The sequence below is a fragment of the Protopterus annectens genome, chromosome 1.part0 (genome assembly GCF_019279795.1).
Source record: "Protopterus annectens isolate FY-2018-M chromosome 1.part0, PAN1.0, whole genome shotgun sequence".
Lineage (NCBI taxonomy): Eukaryota > Metazoa > Chordata > Ceratodontiformes > Protopteridae > Protopterus > Protopterus annectens.
Genome location: NC_056725.1, coordinates 1,864,676,766 through 1,864,698,790, shown reverse-complemented (window position 1 = coordinate 1,864,698,790; position 22,025 = coordinate 1,864,676,766). Strand labels below are relative to the sequence as shown.

Below are 22,025 nucleotides of genomic sequence, written 5' to 3'. Positions count from 1 at the left end.
GCTAAAGCGTCTTCTGTCTGGAGACATGCGTGAATGGGCGTACCTTCGTTGAAGGTTGTGAGTCAGAGCTGGCAACTCGGCATGTATAAATCTACTGCCAATCATTAGCGGACCGGATTTCTGCTGTGGCGATCCCTAACCGGGAAAAGCCGAAAGACACAACAACAACAACCAGACTATGAAAGGGTCTCAGGAGAGACCTGTGTAGCTTTCGCATAGGGCATCACGGGCAGTGAAAGTGCCTCAGTGAATTCCGGAGAACTGACGACCTGCTTAGCAGAAGAGTGGTCGGAAGGCTTAGCCTTGTGTGGTCCGTCTTTATCTTTATCCCTACGTTTTTTCAGAGGCTCTACGGATTGTTGGATGACTGATGCCATTAGTGAAGGACGAAGAAAATACCTGCCCACAAAAAGAGCTCTATGACAAATTGCTCTCGCATTAAAGGGGGCACAAAACCGGCAATGGGTGACGTCATGGTCTGGGCCTAAACAAGTGACCCAGTATGACAGTCTCGGTGTGGGATCTGCTTTCCACGGGCGAGACAATTGTTAACTTTTTCGGACATTGGTTAGTGCAAGAAAAAAAGATCCCCAATGGGGTACTTAGCTTTAGATGTTTTTAGCTGTGATCCAAGCTCTGGTAGCAAACAATATGCACACTTGCGAAATGCTTCTGCTACAAGCTCCATGGCAAGAAAGACTGATGTAATGGTGTCAGCTGCCTTGCTTTATAGCACTGATGACCTGATGTCAGTCTACAGGCAACAGCAGTTGACATATTAAAACACTGACTCTGGTATTCGGGCCAGCCAAGGGCTACCACAGCAAGGATAACCCACAGGTGATGACTTCAACAGTGAAACACGTAGAACATCCTTGTGTAAGTTCTGAATCCTCTCTGGTCTCGAGAGACCTCTTGGATGACTTTTTTTCCAGCAATTTTTTAATTTGAATGACTGCTCGATTCCTTTGACTGGGTGGAACATATGGGATTTTTCTGTTTGAAGGGGGTTGTTGAGAAAAGGGAATTTGGTAAACTCTGGACATTATCCTCTGCATCCACAAATCGGAAGTTATCTACTGTCAGGCTCTCCAGTGCAGGGACAGTCTACCTCCAATTGCCTCCAGAGGTGGACAATCAGGCCTCCAATTCAGGAGTGCTGAAAGGATTTCCTGAAGAAAGACTCTTTGGACCCCTGGTTCTGCGGGCGGCCACTGCAGCGAGGGTGGCTTCTTTGATTAGTTCCCCCCTCTGCCTCTGGGGGAAAAGTCTCCACGTTTTTCCTTGTAAGAGCCTTGAGAGTTCTTGACCCACATTTTTCTGCTACCTCTCTGACTCTATGGTAGGGTCTCTGAGGAGCAGAAAAACGTATGCCCATTGCAGAAAAGGTCTTGACTTCTTTTTCACGCATGGATAATGTATCTATGACTTTTGGGCCAAAAAGGGATGAGCCGTCAGATGGGGCGCTGACAAATGAAGACTCAACAGGCTTCACAAAATTACGTAGGCGCATCCAGGCATGCCTCCTCAGAGATGCCAGAACCCACCACCCTACTCATTCCTTCGATTGCATGTGCAATGAGCCTCATGGAAGAATTAGCTACAGAAAGTAGGGTTGCTAATTGGGAAGCTACCTTTTCCCATGCTCTCTCAGCTACAGCTCCATTAAGGGTATCTGATAATTCGTTGATCAGATCCCTTTGCAACCTGGTGAAATGAGAAAGGTAGTATAGCAATCAGAAGGCAAAGGTCACTGAAGAGAAATCTCTCTTCCCAGATCTATCCATCATCCTGGAATCCTTATTAGAGGATGAATAGTTGAACTCTCCTTTGAAAGTTCCTTCTTGGTCACCACCGCCATGACCACAGCATCTACTGCAAGTCCTTTTGTCCAGAAGGCCTTATCAGACAGGGCAGTAATTATGTTGTTCAGTCTCTGGGGAATGGAATCCAGGGTCTCCCATGGCCACTGAGAGATCAAAGTTATGACGTAATTGGTGGGTGGAGTCACCAAGGAGGTAGCTGATCAGGAACCAAAGGCAACTAGGTACACTGACTCATCAGGTCAAGGATTACTGGACTGCCAGTCACCTCTGTTTCAGAATATCCTTGAAGGAAACATCCTCAGGAGATGACCATGAGGATTCTTCTCCCTTGCTGAAGTATGTGTCTTCTGTGGCAGACTCCTCCATGGAGTCCAAATACTTCCTCTTGCAAAGTCTCTTCCAAAGGACCTCATCAGTGGGGTACTCTGGGGAGGTATCAGAAAAGATAGGGGTACCCCCCCCCCCCATGGGTATCCTGGTGCCTGAGGTCCCGCTATCTCAGTGTAACATTCTGGTCATAACAGGTGTGCATGAAATCTTGACATGACTGATGATTTGGAGGGGGCAGATGACCTTTTAGATACAGTGGCAGCTATAGCCCTCTCCAAAGCCCCAAAGGTCGACTGTTCCTGAATGGAAAAGGACTCCGGCTATGACAAGCTATGCTTGCGGGTTGGGGCCTCCTCAAGCCCAGAAGGCAGCTCACCCGGGGTAGAAACCGGAGCCGAGCTCACCTGCGCAGAAGCCCTGAGGAGCATCGACTGCTTCAACAGTCTGGGAGTTGAGTGCACTTGAAGAACTATGAGTTTCAGTATGACTTCGGGAGCTCTGGATCCAAAAACTCTTAGGAGCTCAGAGCAAAGGTCTGATGTGAAAAAAAGAGATGTCTTCTGATCAGACCTAAAAGGCAGCGGGTGTACAGGATCCAATGGCTCCGAAGTCAGAGGAGTAGTAAGTGGGGGAGCAGAAGGCTTGGCTAGACCTCGAACTGAGTGGTTTCAGGCCGAGGGCTACTTAGTAGTGCCCTGCACCCTCAAGATCTTCTGAACCAAACATTCCACATCCTCTTCAGTAAGGCTCCTGGTTTAATGGGAAGATGACGGTGATCCCAGATTTAGGTTTGGATAAGAAAGGGAACAATACCCTTGAAGGAACTGGGTCAACGGTCAGAGAGTACAGGGTCCTTGGAAGTGTCAAAATCGGTTTGAAAGGACTTTTGGTAGGATCCAATACCAAAAGATCCAGTCTACAGTGCCAGAGCTAAGACTCTGAATCCAATTTGGAAGTGGTTGCAGCCGAAGGTGGACTTAAGATATTTTAATTTCTGGCTTTGAAGAGTTGGTCAGAGCAGAGGAAGGTCTCTTCTTTCCCTTGTCACTGCTTTTTGAAAACAGAGAAGGGCTCGAATGAGCAGATTTAGATTTAGGTTCCAAATATTTTTGCTGATCACCAGAAATGGCCTCTTCAAAAGGAGACTGTAGCACTCCCCTTAAAATGAGCTTGTTTTTCCTTTCAACCAAAGCTCTATGGTTTAAGGAATGACAAATGGCACAATCCTCTTGTAAGTGAAGAGGCCCTAAGCAGTAAACATAAAGGGAGTGCAAATCGCTAAAGGGAATCGTATGTGTGGATTTTGTGCATTTTTTAAAACCTGATGGTTTATCTGGTTTCTCCACCATGACTTCAGCACTGAAAGATATGGAGAATTAGAGCAAAAACACACAAACACAAACACAAACACAAACACACACACACACACACACACACACACACACACACACACACACACACACACACACACACACACACACACACACATGCCACAGACAAGACACCAATGGACAGATATAGAAGATGGACATAAAGAGGGGAAAAAGGGAGAAAACTTCTAAAAGTAATGAAGAATACCTTTATACGCAACAGGGGAGGGAAGTAACCTATAAAAAAACAGTTACTATTGGGAAAAGGGAAAGAGAAGTGAAAGTGCCCTAATAAAAAAGAGATTACTGCAGAAAAAAGGGATTTTAGAGACAAAGGGGAAATAGAAAAGACTAAATATATCAAACAGTAAGTTAGGAAGATAAAGGAAAAAATATCTTACTAAATTAACCTGACAATCCAAGAGACAGTTAAGTCAGACCAAGTCTTTGTGAAGCCGCAAACGAGCTAAGAGTTAATAGGGAGAGATGCATGGTGGGTAAAAGGAGGTATCCAAGAGCTTTTTTGGTTGCCATGAGCTTAGTAACAGCCAAGCTGGATCAGATGGATTGGAGCTGAACCCACATGTGAGGACGGGATGAAAAAATGACAATATTTGATGTGTTTTCCAAGACAAATACTATAGATCACAGTTTGCAGATCGTTCGAAGGGAGAATGTACAATGGTTTGCAGCACTAGGTTTAGGTCAGGGTGGCGTAGTGTCTTTGAAAGGAGGTTTCAGTAAAAGTGACCCTTTTAAAAATTACTTACAAAGTCTATGAGAAGCTAAGGGATGTTCTTCCAAACTATCATGGAAATTTGAAATTGCTGCTAGTTTTATTCTGATGGTAGATGGTGAAAGCTTCTGCATTGAAAAGAGAGGCTAAGAAAATCTAAATTATCAACAGAAGCGGAAAAGGGGTCAGTATCCCATTCACGAGCCCAAAGGGTAAATCTCTTCCATTTACTAGTATAAAGTCTATGGGTGGAAGGCTTGTGAGAAGCTAGGTGAACATGGTAGACTGGAGAAGAAAGGTTACGTCACTTGGCCACTAATGGAATTGGAGGAACCATGCTGTCAGCTTGAGGTTCAAAATATCTGGATGAATTAGTCCGTCTGGATGGGACAGAAGGTCTGGAGCTGGGTCTAGATTCCATGGTCATCCAATCAGATAAAGCCAAGGAAAGGGGAACCAGATCTCTTAAGACTAAAATGTATTACTTTGTTATTCAACCAGAGTGATTTCATTTTGGAATTACAGGTATCGGAGGAAAGGCACAAAGGAGTCTGGGGGGCTACGTGTGAAGAAGTGTGTCTCTTGGCAACTAACCCAGAGGGGGAAGTGGGTCAAACTAGTTGCTGCACTTGTTTAGGGGAGAGGTGAACAGGTCACAGCAAAGCTGGCCCCACTGATGGAAAATCTTTTCCGTCACTTTTGGATTGGGACACCATTCGTGAGGGCAGTGAATACATCTGCTCAGTCTGTGTGCTATCACATTGGAACTCCACAGAATGTGCATTGCTATCAGAAAGTTGTTGGAAGAGATTGCCCACTGCTACACTCTGAGTGCTTCTCGACAAAGGCGGTAAATTTGGTTCCTCCCGGTTTGCTGATGTACCAAACTACTGACATACTGTCTGTTTGAACTGCAACTGCTCCCAGAGGAAGAGCTGTTTGAAATGCTTGCGACTGTAAAAGCACCGCTCTTAGATCCAGAACATTGATATGCAAATGGGCCTCTAAGAGGGACCAAGTGCCTGGGCAGTCTTGCCCACATAATGCCCCCCTACCCCATTTGGGAGGGGTGCGTGGTCACTATGGCCTTGAGTTTTGGGAGGATAAGTGGTGGTCCATGAGAATTTCTTTGGAATGAATTCACCAAGCTAGATCCTTCCTGCAATGATTTATCAGAATCTGGTCAGACATAGGTTGGTATTGCACAAATCATTGAGATGCCAGCAGCCGCTGTAGAATTCTCATGCAATATCTGGCTAGGAGAACTGAGTTATTGTTGCTGCCACAGATCCTAGAGCCTGTAAAAGTAGTTCAGCGGGTACCTTCTTGCTGTGGATTTTCTGAACACGAGTTATGATTTTTTAAAGCCTCACTGGAGGAAGGGACGTTACGGTTGTTTACCCTATTCAGTACTGCCCCTATAAAATCTAAGCTCTGAGTTGCAGTCAGCTGAAATTTTTCATGATTTACAGTTATTCCTAGATATGAGAACGTAATCCCTTGCCTCTATCAATCAATACCTGGTTGCAGTGGTAATGAGCCAGTCATCCAAGTACGGAAACACCTGGAATTATTGCAATCTCAAGTGAGCTGTTACTACTGGCATACATTTGAACACCCTGGGGGTTGTGGAGAGACCAAAGAGCAGCACTCTGAATTGGTAATGACTGGCTCCCTGCCAGAAGTGGAGGAATATTCTGGACAGCTTGTCCATTTTTATGTGGTAATACACATCCTGAAGCCCTATCGAGCACATCCAGTAGTCCTGCTCCAAAAATGGAAGATTGGATTGTACTATGGCCATCCAGAATTCTGTCTGTCGAAATGATTCAACACACTGATATACAAAATTGGTCTTCAGTCCCCCTCTTTTTTTGGTACTAAAAAGAATCTTGAGTTAATTCCGGATCATCTGGTCTGGTGGGACTTCTTGGATGACTCTCTTCTCTAGCAGTTTTTGTACTTCTAGAACAGCTGGTTCCCTCTGATTGGGTGGAACATCAGGGATTTTTTTGAATACAGGGGGATGAAGGGAAAAAGGTATGGGATAACCTCTGGAAATAATCTGTTGTACCCAAGAATCTGTTATATTTTGCAAGGCATTTTGGTGCGAGGATAAGTACCCCCGACTGCCTCCACCAGGAAGACAATTGGGCCTCCTTTAAGGAATTCTGGAAGGGCTTACCTGGGAAGGAGTTCCTGAAGCCCTGGTTCTGTGGATCACTTCTGCCATGTGGACACCATCTTCCATTTTAGTTCCCACCTCTGGCCTTGGGATTTTTAGAACCACATCTATCCACTGCTCCTGTGATTCCTGGAAAAGGATCTTTGAAGGGTATAAAAATGTACGCCCACAGCAGAAAGGGTCCTACCATCCTTCTCACACCTGGATAATCTCTCTAACTTTTGGGCCGTACAGAGATGATTCGACAAAGGGTGCTTTGATGAATTAAGACTTCAGTGGTTCCACAAACTCACACAAGCGCATCCAGGTGTCTCTCCTTATGGCTACACCTGAACCCAACACTCTGGTGGTCCCCTTGGCTACATGTGCAATTAGCTTCATGGACAAGTTTGACAGACTCCAGGGTGGCCATCTGGGAAGCAACCTTTTCTTGGACTCCCTCAGCAACAGCTCCCACAATGGTATCTGATAACTCTTTGATCAGATACCTCTGCAGTCTGGTAAAAGGTGTCAGAAAATTCAAAGACCTTAAGGCGAATGTCAATGAAGAGTAAACTTGCTTCCCAAATCTATCCATCACCCAAGACTATCTGTTGGGTGGATGGATAGATGAACTCTCCTCAGCGAGTTCCATTTTTGTAGCAGCCGTTACCATCCATAGCATCTACTGCTAAACCTTTAGCCCAGAATTGTTTATCCTCAGGTGCAGATAAAATTTTGTCCCGTCTCTTGGAGAAGGGTTCAATGGTGTCCCGAGCCTTCCACACCCGCTGTGAAATCAACTGAATGAGTTGGTCAGCTGGTGGAGTCACCCAAGAGGTAAATGGGCAAATACCAAAAGCCTACAGGTAAACATATGCCTCTGTTCACCCCTCTGTTTCAAATTTTCTAGGATGTCTCCAAAGGAGACATCATCAGGGGGTGACCTTGGGGACCTCTCCCCTTCACCAAAATCAGTGTCCTCCATGACAGATTCCTGTTGGGAATTTATGATCTGCCTCTTGCATTTCTGAGGAACCTCCTCAGGGGGATAATCTGGGGAGGTGTCAGACAATGACAAACTGTATCTGAGATTACTGAAGTTTCAGTACTCGCTGCCCCAGTGGAGAGAGAGGTCAAATAACTGGGCGTGAAGATGTAGTCTGCTCCGAGCAGGAAGGGACTGACTGCATTGCTGCAATGGACAAGGCTCTTTCCACTGCCTAAAAGGCTGGTTCCCCCCGAAGAGGGAAGGGAGACTGGAACCAAGAAAGACTGCCTCAGGACCATGGTCACTCCCCATTCCAATGAAACAGCCTCTGAGACAGAAGCAGGGGCCAAACTGGACTGTGCCAATGCTCCAAGGTGCAGGGACAGCTAAGAAAACACTGGAGTCAACTCTTGCCCCTTGCAACAGACAGGGCAGATACAGCCTTGGAAGTTCTTCGGATTGGAAAGAACCGAAGAACTCAAGGCAGTAACCAGTTTTTGAAGTGAGGGAAATCTCTAGAACCAATGCAATCGGTGATGGAAGACTTGGAGCTGTAAACTCTGATGCCTCAGTGGAGGTCAGAGGAGGAGTAGGTAGAGGGGTAAGTGAGGGTCCAGCTCCTGAGCCCATAGAGCCAGAGCCAAGGGAAGTCCTGTAAGACTTCTCGCCCACAAAATTTTATTCACTAGTCCCTCCACGTCAAGAGACTTGTGGTGGAATGGACTAATGTTAGCAAAGGGGATTTAGGCCTTTGTAAGAAAACTTCAGGCAACTCACCCACAAAAGGATCAATAGATGGGAGCAAGTATTTCTGGGTAAAACATCTTTCTGCACTGTGTCCATAGTCTGTGAAGAGGAGCCTGGAAGCAAAACTTCTACTGTCATAGTCATTGGCACCAACGCTTTGGCATCAAGTGTAGTGGTAGTTGCTGATGGTTTACTTGGTGCCCAAGTCTTAGTTCCAGTGTCCATGGGTTCAGAGGAACTTTTAGGAACAGAGGATCTATGTTCCTTAGGTGTGAGTAATGAAGGAGACGTTGGTACTGACAAATTTTTCTTTCTATCCTTCTCCAAAGAGGACAATGAAGAAGGGGAAGAAACCTCTGTTTTACTATTGTCCTGAGCGGATATGGACTCTCCAATGGCGGAAGGAATCGCATCTTCAGGATTAATTTGCTTTTTCTTTTGACAAGAGCCCTATGACTAAACCCATGGCAAATACTACAATCCTCCTGTGAGTGTAGCAGACCCAAACAACAAACACATAATAGGTGCAAGTCCAATAGCGGGATCTTATGGCCGCACTTCTGGCTTTAAAAAATTCTAGGAGCCTTAGTGTTCTCAGTCATAATAAAAAAGGGGGCTAGAAAAGGTACACACAACACTCACTTTTCAAAGAAGATAGAACACACCAAACCAAGAAAAACTTTGACAGAAAAATTTTGTGTCTTTTTTTTTTGGGGGGGGGGGGGACCATCAACAATGATAGTAAAAGGGATACACCAAAGTGTATAGAAAGAAAGCTATAAACAATGATAGCAGAAAGTTCACAGAAGTGTACGAAAATTAAAAACAATTAAACTAGAAGAGTAGAGGAACAGCTAAAAGGATGACAGAATTAGAACACTGTATCCACAGAAAACTGAAGAAATATGAAGAAGAGAGATAAATTATATCAAAAAGGTACTTGGCTCGAGAGCTCAGGCGAACGCGTTTGTCTGAAAAAGCGGCAAACAAGATCAGAGGTAATTGGCAGAGAATTGTGGGTAGCGGTGAAGCTCAAAGGTTTTTGGCCTGCTCGAGCTATAACAACGTCTGAGTTGGTTCTGATATCGGAACTGAACCCATACACCAAAGATAAAATGAAAACTAACATCATCAGATTGAAACACTCCACACCCTACAAGCTTTCCTCAATTTGGAGGATAAAGACATCTGTGCTGTTACCAAGACATGGCTTCAGTGCATTCCACACATTTAGACCATTATCTGAACAGACAGGGACAAAAGCTGAAGGAACCTCAATCTAGATTAGCAAGAAGCATTACCTACACTAGTTAAACAGGTCAATGTCCTTGAATTTATCCATGTGCAAACCACCATAAAGTCCCATATCATATCCTAGCAAGCTACAGGTTCACCCCCTGTGTTCCAAGAATCTTATACCTAGACAGAAAAGTTGTGTAAAATCTTACCATAAAGTACAGTTTTTTACCTACCATAAATGTAGGTGTTTGAGTGTATACACTGCTGCAGTCATTACACTTGGGTTATCCTGCCGTCAGGTGGTCCCTCAGTTGGCCTGAGTTCCAAAGTCTTGGTCCGGCATCGGTTGCTGTCACTTCTTCCCTGATGTCAGTGCGACAGGGGTATACAAGATGCAGCCGACGCCATTTTCTTCAGTTTTTCTTGCCCCAGATGTCTGGTGCCCCCAAAAAGGTAGGCAATGCAAATTGCTAATAAAACATACATATGAAAAGTAATCAAAAACTTTCAGTTACCAGCAAATACTCCCCATAGATAGTAAAGTGTAGAAGACTTAGGTACGTACCAGCAAGTAAGAGGGGAAGGAGGGAGGGTAGCCTGGACTGCAGCAGTGTCTACACTTGAACATCTACATTTATGGTAGGTACAAAACTGTACTATGTTCATCGTGTTACACTGCTGCAGTCATTACACTTGGATAGAATCCCAAAGCTGAGGTAGGGTGGCTGGTTCTATAAGGCATTGGGGGTGGCTATAAGGCACTGCAGTGGCAAAGCCAGCTCTGGATTTAGAGTAAAGAGGCAGATGGTAATGCTTGGTGAAGGTACGCACAGAACTCCAAGTTGCTGCTTCTAAAATGTACCTAGTAGGTACTCCTCTGAGGTAGGCAGTTGAAGTGGCTGTTGCCCTGGTGGAATGAGACCTAATGCTGTTAGGTACAGTTTTCCCATCGTGTGTGTAGCAGAAACGTATACAGTGTCCTATCCATTTTGAAATGGTCTGTTTTGAAATGGCTTTTCCCTGTGCTCCTGCAGCATATGCTACAAACAATTGCTCAGTTTTTCTGAAAGCTTTGGTTTTGTCCAAGTAGAGACGTAACTGCCTGTGTATGTCCAAAGAATGCAGGAGTCTCTCCCCTTTATTCTGTGGGTTTGGATAAAAAGTTGGCAAGTGAATAGTTTGGTTTAGAGCCACACCTGATAACACCTTTGGCATAAAAGTAGGGTTTGTTCTTAGACACCCTGTCTTAGAGGAAAATGATGAAAGGTTCCACTGCCATTAGTGCCTGTAGTTCTGAAACTCTTCGTGCTGAGGTTATTGCCAGGAGCAGAGCAGTTTTCCAAGATACATATTTTAAATCTGCTGTGTTAGCTGGCTCAAAAGGAGGTAAAGTTAATTTTTCCAACACGAAGTTGAGGTCCCAAGTTGGAGTTGGTGCTCTATGGGGCGGTCTTATGTTTTTAGCCCCTCTGAGGTACTGTTTTGGCAAAGGATTAGAAAAAATAGGTGGGTCCGTGTTGTAATGAGCAGAGATGGCAGAGGCGTGGATCTTGATGGATGAAAAGGAGAGGCCTTTGTCCAGCATCTCAGTTAAATATTGTAGTATCTGAGGAATATTTGGGACAAGAGGGTCAAGGCTGTGAGCCTGGTTCCAGGCAGAGAATCTCTTCCTTTTATCTGAATAGGTTTTCCTGGTGCTAGGCCTTCTGGCCTCCAGAATGACATCCATATCAGCTTTGGAGAGAAACAGGGTGAAACTTCCTTCCAAGTTAGAAATATTAAGAACAATTGGAATATGTTTAAAAGCAACCAGGAACTTTGGTCCATAGTGGGTAACGAACCTTCTTTTACCTACAAGGTTAATAAAAAATTTAAAAGTTTGTTGGAAAACCATGAGGAGGTTAAGAAAGTTAACAGCAAAAGGACTACTAAATGTGGCACCTGTGATTTTTGTAAATATATTATAGGAACTCCTTCTGTTGTATTGGGACCCTACAACACTGTGGTTAAATTCAGGGCAGGTTCTTGTACCACTATGAGTGTGGTCTACTTAGCTGTATGTCAATCTTGTAACCATTACTACATAGGGAAGACAGAGAGAAAGTTGAATAGGAGGATTTATGAGCATTTATGTAGTATTTCTAGAAAAGATGAGAATAATGCTCTATTTAAACATGTTAATAGAAATCCTGACCACTCCTTTTTGTTTGGCATACTTGAAGTGGTGGGCAAGGACATGAGAGGTGGAGACTGGAATAATAAATTAAGGGCTGAGGTTAGATGGCAACTTGAGCTAAAAGCTACAGTCACACCAGGGATTAATGACAGTGTTAGTATTAAACCTGAGCTCAAACATAGGGCATACAAATGATAACATTCTAAAACCTTTTTAAGCATTTAGTTATACTTTGAAGCACTGTGTTCCACTAGTTTAGTTTTACAATTACCTTTTAGATTTACACACTAAGGTTTTTAAAAAGCAGTTTTATTACAAATAAGTGGATTTTATTGTTATAACGGTTTATATTGATAAACCATTTTTATTAAACTTTTTTCCTTTAAGAGGTGTTTCACAACTGCACATGACTAATTAATTTTAATTGAATGACCTGTGTTGTATATAAAAGAGAGTGTTTTATACATTAGAAACAGTTCTGATGAAGTCTATTGACGAAAGCGCTTAACTAACTATATTCTTGTGTTGTTCAGTCGTGAACTTGGTTAATAAAATTGGTGTTTTAAGGTTGGAGGATATTGGCAACGAAGTGATTTGTTTGGATTACTAGTTAGCTTTGGAGAGAGGCATTGCTTGCTTGACTAAGGAATCTACCATGCAGCCAGGTTTAAAGTCTTTAGCTGGCTGTTAAGTATCTGATTGCTGTGCTGAGTCAAAAGATGTGAGATTTGAGGCAAAATCCAGGGTGGACCTTGTGCTAAGTTTTTTAAGACTGGGTACCAGTGCTGGGGTGGCCAGTCTGGGGCAATCAGGATCATGTTTGGCTTTTCTTGCCTGGCTTTTATGAGTACCTTTGGAAGGAGAGGTAGTGGTGGGAAAGCATATATACTTGTAGGTTTTTCCAGCTGAATGAGAGGGCATCCACTTTCCATGCTTGTGGGTGTTAAGTCCTTGTGCAGAATTTCTGTAGCTGGCAGTTCAATGGGGATGCAAACAGATCTATGTCCGGGCTCCACCATTTTTATGTTATCATTCTGAATATTTGTGGATGTAATTTCCACTCGTGCAGATCCATGATGTTTCTGCTTAAGTCGTCTGCCAGTGTGTTTTTCTCTCCTGGCAGGAATTGTGCTTGCAGATTAACTTGATATGTTAGAGCTGTGTTCCACAAGGTCATGGCTTGTCTGCAGAGGGGATAAGAATGAGTGCCCCCTTGCTTGTTTATGTACCACATAACTGTGGTGTCTGTCTTTAGTAGTAGTTGTCCTGGATGCAGAAGGTCCTTGAAAGCTACAAGGGCATTTTGTACGGCTAACATCTCTTTTTGATTGATGTGAAGATGTTTTGTTCTGCGGGCCACTTGCCCTAAATACATTTTCCTGCCATGTGTGCTCCCCAGGCGTAATCTGATGCATCTGCTGTCAGTGTTTGCCTGGCTGTGGGTTGAGTGAAAGGCTGTCCCTTGTTGAGGTGACATGCTGGAGCCCACCATCGAAACTGAAGGCAAGGAATTAGTGGTATTACTGTTTCCAAACTTTGGCAGTGTTGAGACTAGACACTCTTTAGGTACCATTGTAGTTTCCTCAAATGCAGTCTGGCATATGGAATTAGTAGTATGCAAGATGCCATGTAATCCAAGGCCTGCAGAAGTTTTCTTGCAGGAAGTTGGGTCTTTGTTGCCATCAATTGAAAATATTGAGTCAGTTGTCCTTGCTTGTCTGGCATGAGATAAGCCATCTGGGCTGTTGGATTCAAGCTGGCACCCAGGAATATTATCTCTTGTGAGGGCACTAGTTTTGATTTATTTTCATTTACTGTGTACCCTAGGCAACTTAATAACTTTTTTACAAACGCCAGATGCTCTAGAAGAATGTCCTTGCTCTCTGCTTGAATCAGGCAGTCGTCCAGGTACTGATAAATTTGACTTCCTTTCTGTCTGCAAAATGCAATTACTGGTGCCAGGCACTTTGTGAAGACCCTGGGTGCAGTAGATAAGCCAAAGGGCAGTGCAGAGAATTGGTAGTGCATTGAACCAGCTATGAATCTGAGGTATCTTCTGCAGTGTTGTCTGATAGGGACATGCAGGTATGCCTTCTTGAGGTCCAAAGTTACGAGCCAAGCTTTCTTGCCCAGCATGGGGAGAAGCTGCTGTAGTGTCAACATTTTGAATTTTGGAACATCCAGGTAAGTGTTTAGAGAAGAAAGATCCAGAATGGGCCTCCAGGCTTTGTCCTTTCTGGGAACCAAAAAGAGTAGAGTAAAATTCTTGTCCTTGCTCCTGTGTTGGTACCTTTTGAATAGCTCTCATGTCCATGAGTGCTGTAATTTGTCTTTGAGCCTCTGCCCATTGATTTGGTGGCAGATTTGGCATTCTTTTTAACCTTGGCAGAGTGTGAAAGTGGAACCTGTAACCTTGAGATACAATGTTGAGAACCCATTTGTCTTTGGTGATCATATGCCAATTGTGACAGAAAAGTGCCAGTTTTCCTCCCAAGGGGGCTGGGCAAGAGAGAACTGTTTGGCAGCTGTAGTGGGAAGTCATTGGGGCTGTTTTTTATAAGGTTGAGGCCTGTCTTCCCCTTCTTTCTGGGTTGATGCACCCCATTGTCGAGGCCTGTAAGGACCTTGTGGTTGACCTCTACCTCTTGGACGTCTGTATCTGCCCCTTTGAGGTCTGTCTGTAACTGGAAAGGACCAATTCTTTGTTGGCCAATTTCTGCTAAATCGAGGAGGCTGAACCTGTAAGAAATCCTTCACCGTTTGCATAGATTTTGCCTTATCCTCCATTTTCTTTAATACCTATTCTGCCTTAACTCCAAATAAAACATCCTGCTGCAAAGGTCCATCCAATAATTTTTCTTTAACATGATCTGGTAACTTCTGTTCTTTTAACCAAGCATGTCTTCTAATGACAGATCCTGTAACTGCTGCTCTACAGGAGACCTCTAATAAATCAAAACCACATTGCAAAGTATGTTTTCCCACTTGTTCAGCAGCATGCAATAAATCCTGCATTTCTTTATAATTAGGAGGATCTGAGTTTGAAAGCATTTTTTTTGTTTCAAATGAGACATCAAATATTGCTGATATTTTAGCATGTGAAACTGGCAATTTAAGGCCCTCATTGCTAAAGTTGCAGATGTATATACTTTCTTCCCCCATCTGTCTAATGATCTGGAATCTCTGTCAGAGGGGACTGGGTTCTTTGCTGAAGAGGCCTTTACCCCTTTGGGGCCCTGAGAAAAAGTTTTAGGGTCAGCAGCAGGGCTTTTATAAAGAAATTTGTGCGAGTTAGGGACTCTGTAGTATCTGTCTGGCTTAACTGGAGCAGGAGGTAAAGAATCCGGATTTAAACTGGATTCAGTATACACATCATCCACAATATCTAACACTGGCAGAATAGCAAGGGGTCTGGTGTTGAGGTAATAAAAGGAAATCTCTGAGCCTTTTCTTGGATTCTGAATAATCCTGGCCCTCCCAATGGAAATGCTCCCACATGGTATGCAAGGTTTCCCCAAAGGAGTAGTCCTCTGGCGGAGAGGCTGAAGGAATTGATTCCTCAGCATCAGAATCCTCATAAGGGAGTAAAGAGTATCCTAGGTCTGAAGATGAATCTGAAGAGATGGATACCTGATCGGATGAGTCATAGTCTGCATCCTGTTTAGGCCTTTTTTCAGGAGGGGGATGGGACCCAATAATCAGAGTGATTAAGTCTTCGGCCATTTTGAGCATTTGTTTCTCAGGCATGGAGGCCTGTCCTGGTGAATGTTGAATTTGTTTCTTTGTTTTTAAAGGAATTTTAGACTTAGCAGAAGATTTAATGGTTAACTGAGTAGGTCTGAAAACACCCTCTGAAGTTACGGGTTTGTTCAGCTACTCCGGATCCCTCTGAAGGGTTTGTCTCGGTCAGCTGTAAATCTGGTGCGTCCGAAGGCCCAGCCATCTCCACGTGGGAGTCAGAGGTGGCCTTGGGTTCTAAAGAAGCGGTCGTCAGGGGCTGCGAAGGCACCTCGCTGAAAACCAGAGAACCGGCGACTGGCCTAGAAGTGGCTTTGTCATCAGTTTTGGGCCTCGGATGCCTGTCCTTGCCTTTGCGCTTTTTGTGTATTCCAGTCGTCGGTAGTTCCGACGGCATGGTATAATTGAATTTTCTGCCAAAATAATGTCGGGCAAAATCAAAGAGACGTTTAATAGTGCGCTTGTTAAACCTAGCACAAAACCGACAACCTGTGACGTTGTGGTCTGGGCCTAGGCATGGGATACAATAAGAATGGAAATCCTTATGAGGTATTTGCTTCCCACAAGAAATACAGTTATTAACTTTTACTGACATCGGTCTGAGGCAAGAAAAGTTTCCCCAATGGGGTACTTAGCTTTGTAGAAGACTTCGGTTCTGGATTCAAAATGAAAATCTCAGGAGTCGGCCGACCGGTACTGGCTAACTGCTTCTGTTTGGGCACCGCGCAGCAAGAAAGACTGAAGAAAATGGCGTCGGCTGCATCTTATATACCCCTGTCGCACTGACGTCAGTGAAGAAGCGACAGCAACCGACGCCGGACCAAGACTTTGGAACTCAGGCCGACTGAGGGACCGCCTGATGGCAGGATAACCCAAGTGTAATGACTGCAGCAGTGTAACACGATGAACATCCATAGATGTCCTCCTCTTTCATGTTGCAGTATTCTACATGTGGGTTCACCCTTCTTCCTTTCATGTAAGTCCGGCCAATATTCCAAAGTTTTTCAGTCCCTCAAGGTGCGTTGGGCGTCTGATGTGGCTGCAGTTACGTGGGCCATAAAAGTGACGTCTGCACACACCAGCCCTCAGAACAGAAGGCCCCAGTCAGAGCCAGTCCTAGAAGGGCATAGCCCATCCGGTGCCACCCAGAAGAGCAAATGCAACCTGAGAGGAAGGAAAGAAGGGGGAAAGGAATACTGCAACATGGAAGAGAAGGACATCTATGGTTCTGGTAAGATTTTACACAACTTCTCTATGTCCTTCAATTCCAGTGTTCTAGTATTCTACATGTGGATGAGTGCCAAAGCTCACTGTGAATGGGGTGGTGGTCTGGTTGAAGTTTCCAGGAATCCACGAAGGATAGCCCTGGCAAACCCCGCCCTGGCCCTAGAGATATGGTCCAGCTTGTAATGTTTCGTGAAAGTGTGCACTGAGGACCAAGTAGCTGCTTCAAGGAGTGTGTTGGTGTCTAGCCCCTTAAAGAAGACTCCTGAAGAGGGCATAGCTCTGGTGGAGTGGTCTTCAATACAGCCCTGCAAGGATTTTCCATGGTATATGTAGCAGAAGGAAATGGCCTTGGAGATCCAGGCCAAAAAGGTCTGTTTGGTCACTGCTTTCCCCAGGGCTCTGGGGTGGAAAGAGACAAACAGTTGGTCAGATTGTCTAATGGACTTGGTTTTATGGAGATAAAACCTAAGCTGTCTGTGGACATCAAGAGAATGGAGTACTTTCTTACTTTCCCCTTGCGGGTTGGGGAAAAAGGTGGGCAGGTGAATGGCCTGGTTCAAAGATAGGTCATTCACCACCTTGGGCATGAAGGCCAGGTTAGTTCTGAGAGTAACCCTGTCAAGGTGGAAGACTAGGAATGGTGGGTTAAGCATCACAGCTTGTAGCTCTGAGACCTTCCTGGCTGAGGTCAGGGCCACCAATAAAACAGTTTTCCATGTGCAAAGTTTTAGGGAGGCTTTGTCCGATGGCTCAAAAGTTGCTAGGGTGAGTTTCTCCAGTACGTAGTTAAGATCCCAGGGAGGAGGGGATGGTTTCCTGGGGGTCTCAGGTGGAGTACCCCTTTGAGGAAGAGTGTGGTAGGACATCTGGATGCTGGGGGTGGACCCAGAGGGAAAGAGCTGAGAATGCAGACAAGTGTGCTTTTACTGAAGAGTAGACCAGACCAGTCTGCAATAACTCACACAGGTAAGAAAGGATGAGAGGGATGTCACTTGCCAGTGGGTCATACTGTCTTTTGTGACACCATATGGAAAACCTTTTCCACTTTGAGAGGTAAGATTTTCTTGTGTTAGGTTTCCTGGCCTCCTGCAGGACATGGAGCACGTCCTCATTGTACATGTGTCTGTAGGGGATCGAAATCCTATCAACCACAGGGTGAGGTGCAGAGACTGCCACTGTGGGTGTATCTGTGATCCCTTTTGTTGTGTGAGAAGGTACACTGGGGGGGGGGGGGTAACTTGTGGTGACTGCCTGTGGACAAATGAAGGAGAAAGGTTAACAAGCGCTGTCTTGGCCAGTAGGGAGTCACTAACAAGACTTTTAGTCTGTCCTGCTGAATATTCAGCAGCACCATTTGAATCAATGGGAAGGGGGGAAGCATACAGAAATTTCCTCTTCCAAGAAATTAAGAAGGCATCTGTTATCAGTGCCTTGGGGTCTGATGTCCTGGTGCAGAAGCCATGAAGTTGCCTGTTGATGGAGGAGGCAAACAGGTCTATTTGAAGTGTACCCCACCGGTGGACCAAATCCAGGTAGACATCTCTGTGAAGCATTCATTCATGGTTGTTTGTGATGGTTCTGCCAAGATAATCTGCCTGGAAGTTGTGAAGAGAGAGGATATAAACTGCTTGCAGAGTAATCCCCTGTGATGTGACAAGCCCCTCACCAGCAGAGCTAATCTGCAAAGGAGGTAGCATTTGGTCCCTCCCTGTCTGTTGAGATACCACAGGACAGTGGTGTTGTCCGTGAAAATCCTGAATGGGCCTTGCTGGAGGTAAGGTAGGAAGACTTACACAGCAAGGAGGATCGCCCTCATTTATCTGACATTGATGTGCTATAGTTTGTGTGTTTGGCCACAAACCCTGCACATGTCTTTGGCCTAGTGTTGCTCCCCAGCCCAGATCTGAAGCATCTGTGTGCATGATCTGTGTGGGTGGGGGTGGTTGGAGAGGGAGACCTGGGTTGTTGGCCACTTGTACCAGCCGTCACTAAATTTCTTGTTTCAAGCAAGGTAGAAGGGGGACCATGAATTCCAGGAAATGAGAATGTTGGGTCTTGAGTGAACGAAGATAGCACTGTAGCTTCGAAGATACCATTGTACCTTTCCCATGTGCAGTCTTGCTAAGGGGAGCATGGGTATAGTGGCTGCCATGTAACCTAGAAGTCTCAGGTACTGCCTTGCTGTCCGTTCCGATGCTTGGAGGACGCAAAGTAGGTGGTCTGTCAAGGATACCACCTTGTCTGGTGGCAGGGAAGCCTTCGTGAGGTCTGTGCGAATCCTGCATCCCGGAAGATGATGTCCTGTGTGGGCTCCAGGTGAGATTTTGGGGAATTTATCTGAAATCCTAGAGATTGCAAAAGGGACAGAAGAAGCTGAGTGTAAAGGAGAGTCTTCCGATTGTCTGCCTGAATCGGCAGGTCGTCCAGGTAGGGGAATATTTGGACACCCTTTGTCCTGCAATAAGCAATGACTGGAGCCAGACATTTTGTGAATACCCTGGGTGCAGTGGAAAGACCAAAGTGCAAGGCAGAGAATTGAAAATGGGATGAGTTTGCCAAAACCCACAGGTATTTCCTGGCTGTGGGCTTTACTGAAATGTGTGGATAAGCATCCTTTATGTCTAGGGTTCCCATGAACCCTTGGGGCAGGAGTAGGGGGAAGAGGTTTAGGAGAGTGAGCATCCTGAAGGTAGGGACCTTTAGGAAATGGTTGAAACATGAGAGATCTAGTACAGGTCTCCATGGTCCATCCTTTCTGGCTAGAAGAAACATTCTGGAATAGAATCCTCTTCCTTTTGCTTCCAGAGGCACTGGTTCAATTGGTGACTTGAGTCAGCAGATCTTGCAGTACAGGTTGCAGGAGGTGGAGCTGACTGGTGGGGGCTGAAGAGTGCCCTTTCGTACTGGGGGGTGATCCAGGTCATAAAGTAACCATTCTGGATGATGGAAAGAACCCATTTGTCTGAGGTAATGTGGAACCATACAGAGACACAGTGAGAGAGATGGGCAGACAGGGGTAGAGGGGTAGGAGGAGTCGGTAAGTAAGACTGGCAGGTAGTCGGACACTGCCTTGCCCTATCTTGTAAGAGAGGCAACTGGCTGGGGGGTTGGAGAAGCTCTAGCTGGAGGGGGCTGTTTTCTAGGAGGTCTCCGGGGTCTGGAGGGAGCCACAGGGCAAGAGTGTCTCCTTATAATTGAGTTTTGGCAAGTTATTTCCTATGGAACTTAGGAATAGGTGAAACTAGCAGGTGTTTGAGGTCCTGCATTTCTTTGCCTTCTTGCTGTAGAGACTTGAAGAGGTCGTTTACTTTGGTGCCAAACAAGGCAGAATGATCTAAATGGGGTGTCAGCAAGCTTTGCCCTGAAGACATAGCCAAGAATATCTCCTTAAAGCAGAAGCTGATGCAGATGACTTAGCTGAGGCTTCAGCTGCATCATAACTGCACCTTATGGAGTGTCTGTTCATTTGACAGGCGAGAGCTAGAAGAGAGGACAGTAAGGTTTTGGCTGTGCAGTCAGAGATGTCAGCCAATTCTTTGGTGGCTTTGTACAGCAGGGCTAAGGAGTACTTGGCCATGTGAGTCTGGTAATTTGTGGCCCTGAAAGACAGAGTGGCAGAAGTGTAGATCTTCTTGACCAGATGTTCCATTATCTTGCTGTCCATGTCAGCTGAAGAATGGTTGTAGGAGGTAGAAGTCTGGAAGCCCTATCACTGGTGATGGAAATAGTGTCTGGGTCAGCTGGAGGGCACTTAAGGAGAAATTGCTCTGATTCTGGAACTTTGTATAATCTGTCAGCCCTGCGTAGGCCAGGAGGTTGAGAGTCAGGGTTGAGGGATACTGAAGAAAAGACATCCAGAAATGCCAGCAGAATAGGAGGGACAGCAGAAGGATTGGGAGGAGTCCATCTGTATGAAGTCATAGAAACTCTTCTGCACCTCAGTCATGTCAGTGGATTCCCACTTAAAGTGGTCTTTTATTTTGCAGACTGTCTCCTCAACTGGGGAGTCAGGGTCAATGGACAATTCTTTTGGACAGCAATATCCCAGGGGAGAGGTGATCTGTGAAATGTAGGAGTGGGAGTTCTCTGAAGAGGAGTCGGTAGGTTTCTCTTCAACCCTCCTTGCAGTATCCGAGGTTTGAGGCCTAGGACTTAAGAGTGGAGGGACTACGCTAGGACTTCCTACAGAGGTAGAGCGTAGGCCATGAAGGCATTGAATAGGCTCTGGCTGAAAGCCTGCCAATCGAGCATGCTTTCAGGAGGTGGAGAGAGATATTTGGTATTTTGTTTCTTCTTGAGGCCTAGATGGTGGCCGGATCAAAGAAGGCCTCGAGTCAGAAGAATGGATGAGACTGGCGGAATCCGATGGGCCCACAGAGAGTGCTGGTTCCCCCCCTCCATCGTCTGAGGCAGATGCTGGTAACACCTCTACTGATGTGCTGTCTGCTCGGGATTGTGCGGCTTCCTCGTAGGTACCCACTTTATCCTGTCTGGCGGAAGCCGATTCCTCGGCCAGGCCGATGGCCACAGGCTGAGGTATGGGCGGTAGAGGTGCAGCAGAAGGAGTAGGCTGCATGGATTTGGCCCTCCTCTTAGGTGGTTCTGTCGGGGTGTCGGAAGGCCTTCCATCCCTAATGCAAATTGCTTTAACTACTGGTTCTCTAGGTAAAGGTTCAGAGAATGCAAACAGCGACTTAAAGTCTTAGGAACGAACACCTGACAAATAGGGCAGATCTCATTGTCGTTCTCTTTACCCAAACAAAAAAGGCACTGATCATGGGTGTCTTTGTGGGAAATCTGCCGGCCATACTTATACTTGCCGCCCTTTCAGGTTGACACGAACAAACTATATGCAAAAAACGACTGAACGGTTCCACAGCAGGGTACTTATTTGATTATTCCTAATCCTGGCAGTGATCACGAAGGCAAAAAACATAGCCTCAAAGGGCACCAACAATATCCTGGGATGCCCCCTAAACAGCTGGAAACATGATGCATCAGGACCACGCGAGTCACTTTTCAACTACAGCCGCAAAAGAGGCTTTTTACCACAAGAATGGAGAACTGCAAAAGTCATCCCATTTCAAAAGAGCGGACCAACAGCTGACAACATAAACTACAGACCTATTAGTCTGACTAGTCTAATTTGCAAATGCATGGAATGAATTATCATGGAAATGATCAAGAAAGACAAAGGTAACCTTCAGACACTGAACCCAACCTAGTCTTCGCTTTGTCAGGGGAAGTTCATGTCTATTAATCCTGATGGATAACTTTGAGAAGGTCACCAAGGCAATGGACAAGGGTGAAACAATGCATGGTGCCTACCTGTACCAGTCTAAAGCAATTGATACAGTACCCCACTACAATATTGTTGACACACTCACCAAACTGAGCGTAAACCTCTACATAACTTGCTGAATTGCTAGATGGCTCACAGACAAGATCCACAAAGTTAGGATTTGTGATACCATCTCCACT

The 22,025-nt window shown here is 45.3% G+C and overlaps 1 protein-coding gene across 1 annotated transcript in view; it reads right to left on the bottom strand.

Moving 5' to 3' along the window:
* Positions 1-22,025, bottom strand: part of NUP155 (nucleoporin 155) — a 1,504,248-nt gene that overhangs the window by 658,097 nt on the left and 824,126 nt on the right. The window contains exon 24 of the mRNA XM_044069916.1: positions 17,484-17,501. Coding sequence (XP_043925851.1) covers positions 17,484-17,501 — 18 coding nt within the window. The remainder of the gene's footprint in view (positions 1-17,483; positions 17,502-22,025) is intronic.